Genomic DNA, 15,110 nt, shown 5'->3' on the forward strand with positions numbered 1-15,110 from the left:
TACTGGACTTCATACTGGTTTTATTTTTAGTTTCTTTAGGAACCTCCATATTGTTTTCTATAATGGCCACATCAATCTCTTTTCTCACCAACAATGTACAGGGGTTCCCTTTTCTCCACATCCTTGCCAACACCTGTTATCTTCGGCTTTTATCCTAACAGGTGTGAGACGGCATCTTATAGTGCATTTCTCTGATGACTAATGATGTTGGGAACCTTTTCATGTTCCCTTGGCCATTTTTATGTCATCTTTGGAGAAATGTCTACTTAAGACCTTGACAAAAGATTATAAACAGCGTGTAAAAGTTAGGTGAGAGCTCAAATAAGTACAAAAAAGAATGTTATCATCATCAGCTTATTCTTTTACCCAAGTTTATTTCCCAGTTTACTATGAATATCTGGAAAGTTACAGCTACACTCTTTAAAAAATAAACAAAAATCCACATTACCAACTAAAAAAAATAATCTCAGCTTTTTATTTCTAAAGAGGGATTGTGTTCTTTATTGTTGCTAAAAGAATACCTTTTTTTCAGTAATTTTTTTCTAATGGTCCATAAATTTACTAATTTACAAATAGTCCGCATAAGCACTCTCAGCGTGAGGTATTATTCTATTTTAAATTTTAAGTATGAGTTTTTAGAACTCGTTCTTTATTTTGGTTTTGCTAAACATGTAGACTTAGCTATTATTTCAGAGTTTTTTTTTTAAATGTTGGATTTTTTTTTTAATGTTGGATCCAGTTGGTGGATCATTTTGGATCATTGACATCTACTCAGACTTAAATACTGGTATAAATATTGTCCAGAGGAAACTCATGATAAGCTTAAAAGTACATGATGCACCCATGGAAAGGCTAAAATAGTGACGGCCACATACACTGTAAAAATTTGGATAAAACTGGAGGTCTCACATATTACTGGTAGAAATGTAAAATGTTACAAACAAGCTGCAAACAGTTTGGCAATTTCTTACAAAACTAAACATACTCTTACCACCATATGATCCAGCAATTGCACTCTTGGGCACATCTTTCAGAGAAATGAAAGTTTATATTCCTACAAAAACCTGTACATAAATCCTCATAGCACCTTTATTCCTAATAAGAAAGTACTGGAAACAACCCAGATATCCTTCAGTGTAATTAGTTAAATAAATTCTGATACATCCAAATAATAGAATACTACTCAGCAATAAAAAGAGATGAACTATTAATATATGTAACCAGTTGGATGGACTTTGAGGGCATTATGCTCAGAAAAAAAAAGTCAAGCTCAAAAGGTTACATATTGTATGGTTTTATTTATATAACATTCTTGAAATGACAAAATTATAGAGTTGGAAAATAGATGCGTGGATGTCAGGTGATAGGGACACTAGATGAGGCGAAGGTAGCAAAAGGGAGTTCTTTTATGGTGATAGAACAGTTCTGTATGTTGATTGTGGTGGTGGTGGTTCCACAAATGAATACATGATATAAAATAGCATAGAACTGTGTACACACACCACACACACACACACACACACACACACACACACACACACACAAATGAATACAGGTTCATAAACTCTAAAATCTGAAAGAGGTCTATAGACTAGTTAATAGCAATGTACTAATGTCACTTTCCTCATTTTTATATTACACCACAGCTATATAAGATGTCGCTATTGAGGCAAATTGAAGGAAGGATACCCAGGAGTTTATTATTTTTCAAACTATTTTTGGGTGTATATTAATTTCAAAATAAAAAATGTTAAAGACTATCTATTGTGCAATTATAAAACACTGTGAAAAATACAGATGTCTCTTCACACAATTGGCATTTAAAGCAACATTTTCAGAGCTTACTTTTAAAAGTCTTCAGTTTGAAGTGATGATTTTTATTTTAATTCAAGCATGCAGTCGTGTCAGCTCAAAAGATGTGATTTGTGAACATGAAAGCTTCAACTCTGATCCCCTGTGCTCCATTTTCTTCTTCAACCGGCCTTTATTTGACCAGGAAGGATGTCATTTCCAGAAGTACTCGGAGACCCACATTTAACGTGAACAACATTGTTCTTTCAGATTTTAAGGCTGTTCAATTTTCTCTTTGGTTGCTACCCCGGGTTGGAGACTCTTCTGAAATGTCAGACTGAGAAAATAGTACTGGTTCCAACACAATGGAAAAAAAAAAAAAAAAAAAAGGAAAAGCTTTGGAATGAATGCAATCAATAGCCTTTGAAAACAAAGTTAAAAAGCAACAATTGAATGCTAAGATGTAGAAAACCATCTTGTTCTTTTTTTAATTTGAATATCAATGTGGCCAAGAAATGGGGAAGCACAATGGAGTGTTTGATTCAATAAGCACTTAGCAAATACCCAAGTCATCATTGTAATACCTTATATGATGTGCATGTGGTGCATAGCACAAAGTTATAAAATGCGTAGCAGTGAAAGTTATAAAAATGAATGGCACAGTCCATGCCATCCAAGAGATCTCAAATGTATATCCCCAATATTGGCAAATGCTCCAGGTTCTAATACCAGAACACTGAGTGAGAAGCACAGCATCATATAATACCAACAGTGAGAAAACCAAAACCCAACAGAATCAAGTGTAGAAATACTTTAGTTAGCCCAAGTGAATATTGGGTAGTCTCTGGAGAAAAGCATCAGTCAGGAGAGAGATTGCAAGGCTATAGAAAATAAAATCCTGTGGTAAAGGTTTGCAAGATAGTAACCACACCCAGTAAGTTTGCAAGAGAGCAACCATGCCAATAAGGAAAATGTGTACGAATTTTAAGTTTCACATTAATATTGTCTGAGGAATGCAAAATTGTTTTTCCTGGTTTTTTTTATATTTTTATTTTTATTTTTTTGGTGAATGGCTTGGGACACATGTGGATAAAGGAAAATTTTGAAACAGTGCTGCTCAGTTATGGGTAAAACTTGGCACTATCTCCCATCCAAGTACTAACCAGGCCCAACCCTCCTTAGCTTCCAAGATCAGGTGAGATTGGGTGCATTCAGCATGGTATGGCCTTAAACAAATTTGGCTCTGTCCAAAAAACTGCCTGTCTGGAGATGACATAATGGCACTAATATGTCCTTAAAAGAAAAGTCAAAAGACTCCTCACCTTTTTACCCATTTATTGTTTCTGTTTTGTTGTTGGAAAATGAGCTTTAGAATTAATCGATAGGAAACCATTCTATGAATACCTTTATAAAGAAAGGCCAATTATATTTTACTTCACTTATTTGACTTAGAGTATTTTACTCACTGACTTTCTATTGTTGATCATGCTGATTCTATTTTATTCAAGCCAGTATTAAATTACCAGGAACAGTACAAATTAAAAAGATATTAGTCTGGGATACAAAAATTAAAGGATATTACTTTGGCATGAAAAATGAGGTAGGTTAATGGATGGGTAGAAAGATGGATAGAAGTGTGAAAAAGCAAATGTAGAAAAATTGTACAATCTGGGAAATGTGGCTGTGAACTATAAAAGTCTTTCACCTATTCTGCATGTTTGAAAACTTTCATAAAATTCTTGAAAGAAAATGCAAAAAAACTCAAAACGACAACTAGAAATTTTAGTGCCTAAATACATACACAGCTTTATTTCCTAAAATAATTTTTTAGTGATTTTGTCAACATACTGGGTAAAATTAAGAAAATGTTACAGAAACCAAAGGCTTGCATTAAAAATCTCAAAATTGATTCTAAGTAAGGGATAGAATCATAGAGAAATAGCTATAGTAATTGAAAGTATCCATTTATGTGGAAATATTTCTTGTTGTTCCATCAATACACTGGTGTTATGTTTCTTCAGCATCTGAATGTTCTTGTTACCTGTGAGCTCAAGTCCACCACTCTCCAAGAGGGCCAAATGACACAAATTAGATTTTTTTCCCTCAGATCTAGAATGCAAGTACAGCAACGTATAGTTACTTGACTAAAACATCAAAGTGATACGGAACCAACCAAATGAATATGGCAACAATTTTTACATCTAGTCACGAAAAAGAGTAGTTTTCTGTATTTGTTTTCTAATTTTGGTCTCTACTATCTTGTATTAGTTCATTCTCACAGACTACTATAACGAACTGCCCGAACTATAATTTTTAAAGGAAAGAAGTTTAATTGACGCACAGTTCAGCATGGCTGGAGGGTTCTCAAGAAATTACAGTCATGGCAGAAGGGGAAGCAAACACATCCTTCTTCACATGGTGGCAGCAAGGAGAAGTGCCAAGCAAAAGGGGGAAACGCCCTCTGTAAAACCGTCAGATCTGGTGAGAACTCACTCACTATCACAAGGATAGCAGGATGAGAGTAACTGCCCCCGTGATTCACTTCCCATGATGTGGGGATTATGGGAACTACAATTCAAGATGAGATTTGGGTGGGGACCTTATCATGTCTTAAATATTCCTTCCTCTTGAAGTCAAATTAGAATTTTTAATGAGTCTACAAAAAGCCTTTATTGGTTTAGAATCAATTAATTGAAGAGCACTGATTTTCTGATCCAGGGCAAATGGCATTTCATTGTCAGTGGATACGTAGCTCCTCTGTACTGCTGCAAGGATTGCTTCTCACATTTAACACTGGTCCTTGAAATTTTCCATGAATTTTCCAGAAGTGCAAAAGCTGCAGACGCCCAAAGATGGTACCTTGGCAGTTCCATTGCTTCTAAGCAGGTCTGGATCTCAAAGATCTCAGACAAGTTGATATTGATCTTTGAAGAAAAGTTATGTACAAAGGAAATATATCTGCCAACCTCCTTTAGAGACAGGGTCAAATAACCAGTTGGAAAATTTTCTAAAGGTGTCACATTAAACTTTAATAATTCCTACATTTTTATGGGGCTTTTAACTTTGCAAATTGCTTTCACATGCATTATCTCATTCCATGTTCTATGGCAATGAAACAGTGTCTAGGCTTTAGGGCTGAATTACAATGACATCGATATGAAAATGTTGACAGGGACATGCAAAAAAGTTATTACCATGCCACGCAGAAGATTTCAACAGGAATTGACTGGATGCAAGATCAGTAATTACAAAGGGTTCAGATTCTGCTCTAATGCTGTGGTTTATCACTGCTATTTTGTCTTTTTTAAAAAAGAAGAAAATGCCTTATTTCTTTTTTTTCCTCCTCTTCATCCTTCTTATTTTCGATTTTCTTTTTCTTTGCAATAAATCTGCAGGTCAGCCCAACCCCAGGGTGCATCCGTGCCCTCATGAAGATGCTGTACTGCCCATACTGTCGGGGGCTTCCCACTGTGAGGCCCTGCAACAACTACTGTCTCAACGTCATGAAGGGCTGCTTGGCAAATCAGGCTGACCTCGACACAGAGTGGAATCTGTTTATAGGTAAGAAGTATTTAAATGGATCTGAGAACAGAGACGGGACAACAGCAAGTGTTTATGGGGCTTGATGGGTGGGTCAGAAGTTGTAAGAAACCAGACACGGTGGTTCACATCTGTAATCCCCACACTTTGGGAGGCCAGTGCAGATGGATTGCTTGAGCCCAGGAGTTTGAGGCCAGTTTGGGCAACATAATGAGACTCCCATCTTTACAAAAAACAAAAAATAAGCTGGGCGTGGCAGCACACACCTATGGTCCCAGCTGTCTAGGAGACAGAGGTGAGAGGATTGCTTGAGCTTCAGAGGTCGAGGCTATAGTGAGCTGTGACTGCGCCACTGCACTCCAGCCTGGGTGACAGAGTGGGACCCTGTCTTTAAAAAAAAAAAAAAAAAAAAAAAAAAAAAAAAAAAAAAAAAAGTTATGATGACTTTTAGAGACTAGGATGATTTTTAAAACCATGTTTAGCAAATTATAAACATTATTTTATATTTTCCTTATGTTTTTACTGTATATTATATGGGACAGTCCTATTAAAGATTGTGCAACCCAGCTATATTGAGCTAACTATTCTCTCCAATGAAAACAAAAGTAATCTTGTTGAAGTTACATACACTCCCATGAGAAAGGAGGCTTTAGAAAAGAATCTTGTAAAAAATAGTCCACTGTATTATTTCTTTGTCATTTGTATTACCTCAACATAGCCACACATATTAGTAAACAACTTTTTCCTTGAACTCCTAGAATGAAAATAGATCAATATTATGGCTGAAATATGCAAATTTTCTATCTCATTCTGTGGAAAAGAAGGCTTTAAGCACACAAGCATGAAGCAGCCTTCCAGTCTCTAGAAGGCAGGAGGCCGGGAGGTGGGGAGAATGGAGGGGAAGGTCTGTGAATCAAGGCTCTGTTCTTGGGTTGCAGAAATCATTCAAAGGGTTGCATGGCCCAAAGATAGTTCCCAAATTGCCATCCAAGGATAAAAGGACAAATTTTATAAGCAGACTTCTCCCAGGAAAATACACAGGCCTTGAAAGAGTAAATGTGTTTTCTCCCCCTCTGTCAAATAGCCTTCAAATAAAAGTACTTTCAGTTGCATTTACTGCAATTACACGGTGACAAGCAGAGTGGTGAAAATAGCAGTGGCATTTGTCAGCCTCTGAGGGCCTTCGTCATTTATGCAAACCTCTAAACGAGCATGCACGAGTAAAGTGTTCTGACAACTAAGATTTGCGTAGGATAGAAAAAAAGATGTTAGAATTCAGAGAAACTGAAGCTCACTGTACAAAGATGTGCTTAGGTTACAGGCCTCAGCTCTGACAATGAAACCCATTGGCTAATTCACCATTTTGCTTAGGAAGGCCAGAGGAAATGGCTTTGAGCAAAAAAAAAAAAAAAGAAAAGAGAAAAAGAAAAGGATTTTACAGTGAACAGATTCAAATGGAAATCATCTAACAAAACCTTAGAATTATTTCAGAAAGAATAAATTGAAGTGCTGTTACCTCTCCCCACAGTGGGAGGATAAAATCTGTTTGTATGATCATGAGTTACTTTATTTGAAAAATGAAGGAATTTTTAAAAGTTGATCATTAAGGGATCCTTCTGACACAAAATGACATGATTCTTTACTAAAATTTTTGTTCTTTGCTAAAATTGTGGAGGGGGTATGAATTTTTAAAAATAAACTTGATCTTAGAAGATCTAGATTTTTTTAGCAAAGACAGAATACCTAACTACTGCTGATAAAAAGGTACACTCGTCAGAAAATCTAAAAAGATTTGCTTATTTTAAAGTCAGGTTAAACCTCATAGCATCACTTGGAGTCATATAATCATCCATATTTTTGGTTGCAGCTGCGCTAATACCTAGCACAGTTCAGTTGACTTCAGTCAGCCTGCAAGTTATTGAAGAAGACGGGCATGTGGATTTTGTTACTTAGAGCAGGACATGATTGAGAATGAGAATATAGGCTTTTCAACTTGTAAGAGCAACAATGACTTGTTAATTTACTTTTTGTCCTCAGCACTTACTGGCTGTTTTAACCGAAAACAAATCCTTATGCTTTCGATCAATTGGGTTTCCTAGATACTGATTTGATATGAAATTGAATGTCTGGAAAATCATTGGATTCAAAAACTAAAGTTTGAATCCACTATGTGTTGCTGGATGTACTTTAATGAAAAGCAAGCGTGGTGGTTCGTCCTATATGAACGTATTTCATACCCTTTCTTCCTGTCTCTTTTTTTTTTTTTTTTTTTTTTTTTTTCTTTTTGAGACGGAGTCTCACTCTGTCGCCCAGGCTGGAGTGCAGTGGCGTGATCTCGGCTCACTGCAAGCTCCGCCTCCCGGGTTACGCCATTCTCCTGCCTCAGCCTCCTGAGTAGCTGGGACTACAGGTGCCCACCACCACGTCCAGCTAATTTTTTGTATTGTTAGTAGAGACGGGGTTTCACCGTGTTAGCCAGGATGGTCTTGATCTCCTGACCTCGTGATCTGCCCGCCTCGGCCTCCCAAAGTGCTCGGATTACAGGCATGAGCCACCGCACCTGGCACCCCCCATCTCTTTTATTAGTCCTAGATGTCTCTGAGAAAATTCTTCCAGTTTTTCTTCTTTGCTTTGTGCTATGGCATTGAGAATTGACCACCAACATAGACTTATGTAGAAAAATGTGTTCTTGCTAATACTTGTCTGGGTGTGAAGTGTTAGTTCACAAATTTATGGCATGAATTAGTCAAATGTGCCAACTCCATTTTCCACACAGATACATCTCAGATGACAGTGTTACAATGTTCATAAATGCAGCAGCAAAGATCAGTGAGCAAATCGGTAATCCAACAAAAATTATATATAATAGCCCTCTCTCTGGGTAGCACCTGCAGCCCATCACTTCGGGCTTCTGGCATCTCTTCATCAAAACCTGCACTCCTGTTGCTGTCGTTGCATGTGCCTTCCCTGCCAGCTATACAAATGCCCCAGTTTATATATTTTATAGATGTTTTTCTTTAATTATAAAGTGCCTATCTAAAATGTTAACAGTGACACGCAATCGACCGTCAATAAAAACAAGAGTCAAATTGGGGGCACATCCTCCCAGTCTTTACAATGTCACAAATTAATTGAAAGTGATTAGTGACTGTTTAGAATTCAGTCGGTGTCTGGATCATGTCAAAAGAAAGTGAAGTGTTTTAAGCATTCCAGTAAAAATCTCTGCATTATTCCAACCACTACTGAAGTTCTGTAGTTGGGGTGTGTGTGTGTGTTCTTCGAAAAAATCAGGAGTCTATTTAGGATGCATTTTCATAGTCCTCCTCCAGGAAGTTTAACTCAGTTCCCTGCACAGAGGAATTGCTCAAAAGATTCTTACCAAGTAACTGTTATAAGAAAAAGAAACTCCATTTTTACATGAAGAACTTTTGTTTGAAAACTTCCTTACAGCATTGAAAAAATGCAACTAGACCTATTTTAGAGTACTTAAAAATCCTCATCAGCCTCAGGCCCACCCCTTCACTTACTTTGTGGTAAGCAGTGTATGGGGTTCCCCAGGATAAAGCACAACCCAGATTCCACTTACTGCGTCCGAATGAATGGTGTATTACATAGCACCCCTGAGCTAGGCAGGACCAGAAGAAACAGGAGAGTGGCTTTTAGCCTATTCTCACTATTAGAAACTATGCAACACAGTAGGAGAAAACCCTGATTTAAGGCATTAACAGTCTCTGCTCAGGCACTTATCCTAGGTGTTGCTGTATTTTCATATACAACTTATCCCAGCCTAGTTTTTGCATGCTGCCCAAATGCAAAATGGTTTTCTTGAAAAATGTTTACATTAAATTAAAATCTCCTAGAGGGAGAAACAGTTTGTGGGCAGAACTTGCTTCAGTAATATCCTGTGGTTATTTTGAGTGTTTGGCATTGTTATCAACACTCCATAGATAAGAATTGTTCTATTTCACAAGAGGCCATGTTGCAGATTACAACTGGCTCATGAACACAAAAGTCAAGGCTGAAGTACGTTTATATAGCTGTAATAAATCTTACATCTACTTTAAAATTGAGGATGTGTGGGACAGCCTTCTGCAAACATCTGGTACCTTCTAAGATTTTATAGACTACGAGAACCAGAGAGAGATTTCTAAAAGATGTTACCAGTGAGGAGAGGCAAAGTTTGGTGAGACAAAGGCAGGGATTCTGTATTATCACATACTACTTTTTATCCCTAAGTGTTATAGAATGCTTCTAATAGCAAGTATAAAAGTGAGACCTAAGTGTTTTTGTCCCAATTATGTCACCTCATTTTTTAGGCTACCCCAGTTAGCAAAGACCCTAATAATCCAACTCACTATATTGGGTGAGCTAGGTATATACATTTTTTGCCCTTAGGGAATTTAACATAGTTAAAATAATTATAGTAGACTATGACGAAGTGTTAGGTTAATGGAAGCATGGGATGCTAAGCCTTTACTTGGCTGGGGGACTTAACTTAGTCTGGGGCAGGGGGTTAGAGAAGCCCTGCTTTGTTAATTATAGAATAAAAAGCAAATAAGATCGTATTGTATTGGCATTGTCAAACATAATTGATGTTAAATAACCACAGCATGTATAATTGTTACACCATAGCCCTCAGATAGTTTCAGTTTCTCGTGTCACTCTCAATAGGTTTAGCATGATTTGTCAGTGGTTCTTAAATGCTCGTTTGTTTTATTTTTGACATTTTCTATTATTAGGTCTCACCTCCCCACTACCACTGACTTGAACTGATGAGATTTGTGTTATTTTTCATTAGACAAAAGTTGAGTTATCTTGACTTAGATGCCCTCCAAAGGGCGTTATGCGGGAAGCCAGCAAAGCAGCTAGTATTTTTAAATTTATGCCTTGGGCACTCATAGACCAGATACACCAGTGATATAAAACTTTCTGGACTTCTTCTTTTCAAACTTGCCAATTATTCAGTTGTCAGGCGGCCCAAAGACTGAAAACTGGCATAAGAGTGTCGAACATGAAACCCAAGGTGGGCACGACATCTGTGGCAGACCAAGAGACCCTGCAGTGGGCACTATTCACTGATTCTCTCATGTATACATTAGTCCAACACATGTTTACTAAATGCCTACTGTAGACTTTGCTTTGGTTTAGGCATGGGGATGGAATTGAGAACAGATAAGGCGCCTGTTTACTGAGAACACTACTCAGTATATGTTCTTTGAATGGAATAAATGGACCCAACTGTACAGAGAAATGGAAGGGAATATTCTAAGAGGCCATTCTATTTTACTTTGTAAGTCTATTCTTTTAATGGAAGTATGACTAATTGAGTAATTTAAAAATCACATATCCCCATTGTTAATGGACTCATGAGTGCAGGGATGGCAGAAACAAATCAGATACTGTACCTGATTCTTTCATTGTGACAGCTGCTATCAAGTTGTAAATTAGAGCCAGCTGCAAGGAAGCTGTGTTAGGTCAGTCCAATGACTAGTGTCATGTAATAAATGGCTACTTGGTAGTGAACAAATGACTTTCTTGGAAAGTACAAGAGTTGTCAATTCTCATGGTAATTTGTGCATTCGTAACTTTGTGTTTGGGAAAATGTTGCTAGGTAAGTCTTATTTGATATTAGAAAATAAACATTTATTGTTTCTACTGAGGAAACTCAGATTTTCTTTTATAAAATGTACAAGACTGTGTTATGTTGCATTTCGCGAGATAAAATAGGCAGAATGAACGATTTCAAGCATCTGTGTAAGATACTGTTCTTTCAAAGACCTTCTCAAGCATACAAGTCCATAATATAAATCTGACAAGAAACTCTTTTGGTTACAAATAATTCTATAATAAATATGATATGACACTGGCTGATACTCCTGAAATACCATGTTACAAAAACCTCTAGACTCTAAACATAGAAAATTATTTCCTTTAAACCAAAGAAAAAGAAAAACCCAAGAGCTGTATATAGCAGCAAACTTTCAAGGCTTCTTCATCTCTACTTTATGTAATACAAGAGCCTGTTTAATAATACAGTCCAGAAATGCAACCCTGAAATTGAGGAACAAAGCCAAAGCAATTATTTTAAAATCTGTTCTGTTAGCTAGAGGACTCGCATTTGCCCTGTGCATTCCTGAAAGCACCAGGAAAGACTTTTGTAAAAAAACAAAGAACACTGTTTTCTGTCAGGTGAAATCTAATACCATCCAACCCTCTGTCTTTCTTTTATAGTCAATGACTCAATATTTCTCATTTCTTGTGGGCATTTATCATATGTTGTGTTCTCATGTAATGCTGGCAGAATGCATAAACAGTACTAAGTACTTGCTGAAAAAAGAAAAGAAAGAGAAAGAGAGAGAGAAAGAAAAGAAAGAGAAAGAAAGAGAGAAAGAAGGAAGGAAGGAAGGAAGGAACGAAGGAAGGAAGGAAGGAAGGAAGGAAGGAAGGAAGGAAGGAAGGAAGGAAGGAAGGAAGGAAGGAAAAGAAAACAGTTGGCTGGCACCCAACAGCCTGTCACTGGCTACATTTGCTATCAATTACCTAAGTTTAGAAAACGGTTTACTCTGAACTCTGTATATGTGAAAGTGTTTTTATGTTATACAATAGGGTTAATGCCTTAAGGTTGGTGGCATAATGTGTGAGTATTCAGCAGATATAGAGACAGGCATTTCTTAACCTCTGAACACTTACTAATGTTGATCTTAAGGCAACACCTCAAAGGATTCACAGAACCACAATTTCTATTTTGAATCAAGCAATTTTCCCATGGATCAAAGGAGGTAACATACATCAGACCTAAAATTGCTGGATATAATAGTCAAGTCGTCATTCTAGGGGATGTGTGTGTGGGTGTGTGTATTTCCTTTATGCCCAATTCCAACTTTTGTTCATCCATTTATTTCTAGTTCCTGTACATTCAACTTCTATGCAATTAATAATTGTCATTGTTCCATTCCTTATTACTGATTACTGTAAATGAGATTGTCTAATCGAGATTTTCAAGATGAGATTTATGGTACAAAATAATATGGCACAAACCAATGGTCTGAAATGAGGCATACCTATTGGGCAACTAAAATTCATTAGGAAGCAAAATGTTTCATGTATAATAGGAAGTTTACTAAATATATATATGTATTTTATTATAGATTAAAATATATATAATATAATAGGAAGTTTACTAAAGTACCTCTTATGCCTTATCAAGCTTTCTAATTTCTATGAGAACCAACAACAGAAGAATTTAGTTGACCAATGGAAAGCAGAACACATTAAAACTATTCAAGGTGGTTAAAGAATTTGCCTTTGAATTTGGGATTTTGCATTTTGGTTTTAGTTTACTCTTCAATATATTTTCCATAGAGAGTTTAATTTATTTATATATAAAACGTATTTGGTTTTAGTAATTGACATTTGACTTTAATAACATGTTACAGTTTTCACTGTCATGTTTTCAACTTCAAGCTATGACACAGGTGCCTGACTTTTGTCATGCCAAAAGAAAATATTTGATGTTATTTACAGTGGAATTAAATCTATTCCAAAAGGCCCAGAAACCCAGGCAAAAATCTTAACACTCTGCACATTAGCCCAATGACATTCTTAGCTGTTCCAATTTTAGGAGATAAAAGGAACATATGATAGAAGAAATTATTGTGATATAGAACTAGAAAATAAGGAACACAGAGCTAAGTAACTGGATCGTTAAAGAAAACATCAAACCACATAGCTATTCACAAATAGCAAAGTTGTAACAAGTCCCGCGGCCACCATAACCAGAGTCCTTCATGTGGTGACCAATTTAATAGAATAAAGGAAGGCGGTTTACCTCCTGAGACATTTAGATCACTTTAGAAGTCTCAAGATTAGCAGTGAAAAGTGAAAATTCTTATTTTAACCCAGATAATAAATTAACACATCTTTGTGCAATATGGCAACATTTTATTAAAATATTTTAATTATAGAAGTGTTAAATGATGGCACTTAGACTTCTTTTCCCACAAACATAATATTTACTTTGAATATGTGTGTGTGGATATATATATTTTGGGGTCTCTAAAACCTCCTTTAATTCATAATTATCTCAAAAGCAGAACTGCTAATCATGTCTTTACATTTGAGTCACTTTTGAAATGAGTTTTCTTTTTCCTCGGGGTTGTTTCTTTAACTATTATAAAAGACACTGCTGTAATCTCTTCATCTGGCTGTCTTTGTGACTTGTTTATTGTGAGCAACTCTCGAAGGAACCAGGGGTGGAAACCAGGTTAGAAGAGATGGCCTCAGTGACTTATTTTGGTGGTTAAATAGATCTTTTCCTTTTGTTCCTCTAAAGAGGGAATGGGTATAAGTATTAATGGAAGTAATTTAAGCTTTTGGGAACCTTCATGGTATATGAAAACTTGTGCTTGTAACTCATTTAAAAATATTGTGTCCATAGATACTTGGTCAGATAGCCAGAAGAGAATTTAAATCAAAATAGACCATGAAAGATGCCTTGTCCTTCAAATAACAGCTTATATATAAATCCCACATGAAGAAAGATATGTCCTCAATTTTTTTCTTTGCATAGATTTAAATAATTTGCTACGCTAAGAATTTCCTTTATTATAACATCTGAAGATGTGAAAATTAGAAAGAGAAATGAAAAGTAAGTAGTTGAATAGATGGCATTACCCCAAGCAGGGATGTGTCTGTATGCATCACATTTTTATTATTTAAGAGGCAGGAATCTTCTAGAAAGATAACACCGATAATTATATGTCAAATGAGGCTGTCAATATTCACCACTAAAATCTCAATGCTCAGGAAATTGGCTGATTTGATAAAGGGCCTAATAATTCTCCTGGGTAAAATGAATAAGTCTGCAGATGTGAGAAAGTTTTGGAAGTAACAATGGCTACCCGTTTGGTCGTTTGGTCGCCAGAGCTGATACAGTTTTCAGATTGAATGAATCCCAGCAGTGACCCTCTCCTACCTCAGTGCTACATTTATCTTTCTGATTGTTTCACACCAGCTTGAAGAGATTAGTTATCTCACAGGAAGCAAAATCTATCCTTTCTACGTGAGTTCTTCGGGAGGAGGGTATTCTCAAAATCCACCACAATCGTTCAACTAAACAGCTCTTTGTAGCCCTTGGTATTATCCCTGGTATATGTGTCTCCTGGTTCTTTAAATTTAGTGCCTTTAGTTATTGTTAGATCAGTTTCCTGTCTTTAAAATATTTGAGTGTTCCAAAGTCTTCTGAGTTGAACGTACATAGAAATGTATTCCGTAGTCCAAAGCCTATGGCTATGACTCAACCAGATGAGAAAACTAAAATCATCAATAGTCCTAAGAGGACTTCAGGAATAATTTTTTAAATTTATTTATTATTATTATTATACTTTAAGTTCTAGGGTACATGTGCATAACGTGCAGGTTTGTTACATATGTATACTTGTACCATGTTGGTGTGCTGCACCCATCAACTCGTCAGCACCCCTCAACTCGTCATTTACATCAGGTATATCTCCCAATGCAATTCCTCCCCCCTCCCCCCTCCCCATGATAGGCCCCGGTGTGTGATGTTCCCCTTCCCGAGTCCAAGTGATCTCATTGTTCAGTTCCCACCTGTGAGTAATTTTGCAATTATTACACAGCACTTGGAGGATGAGGATCAGGCATAGGAGCTTACTTATAAAAAGGTGTCTGCACTAAATGAAACACATAGGTCCATTCATTAGCCAGCCTTGCAGTATTTTTCAAGTAAATCCCTGTGGCTGAATTTAAAATGTTCAGCA

The 15,110-nt window shown here is 36.5% G+C and overlaps 1 protein-coding gene across 2 annotated transcripts in view; it reads left to right on the top strand.

Moving 5' to 3' along the window:
• Positions 1 to 15,110, top strand: part of GPC6 (glypican 6) — a 1,173,136-nt gene that overhangs the window by 794,452 nt on the left and 363,574 nt on the right. For both annotated transcript variants that reach the window (XM_015121307.3, XM_077973856.1), the window contains one exon: positions 5,187 to 5,352. In XM_015121307.3, the coding sequence (XP_014976793.3) occupies positions 5,187 to 5,352 (166 nt within the window). The remainder of the gene's footprint in view (positions 1 to 5,186; positions 5,353 to 15,110) is intronic.

This window comes from Macaca mulatta, chromosome 17 (genome assembly GCF_049350105.2).
Source record: "Macaca mulatta isolate MMU2019108-1 chromosome 17, T2T-MMU8v2.0, whole genome shotgun sequence".
Taxonomy (NCBI): Eukaryota; Metazoa; Chordata; class Mammalia; order Primates; family Cercopithecidae; genus Macaca; species Macaca mulatta.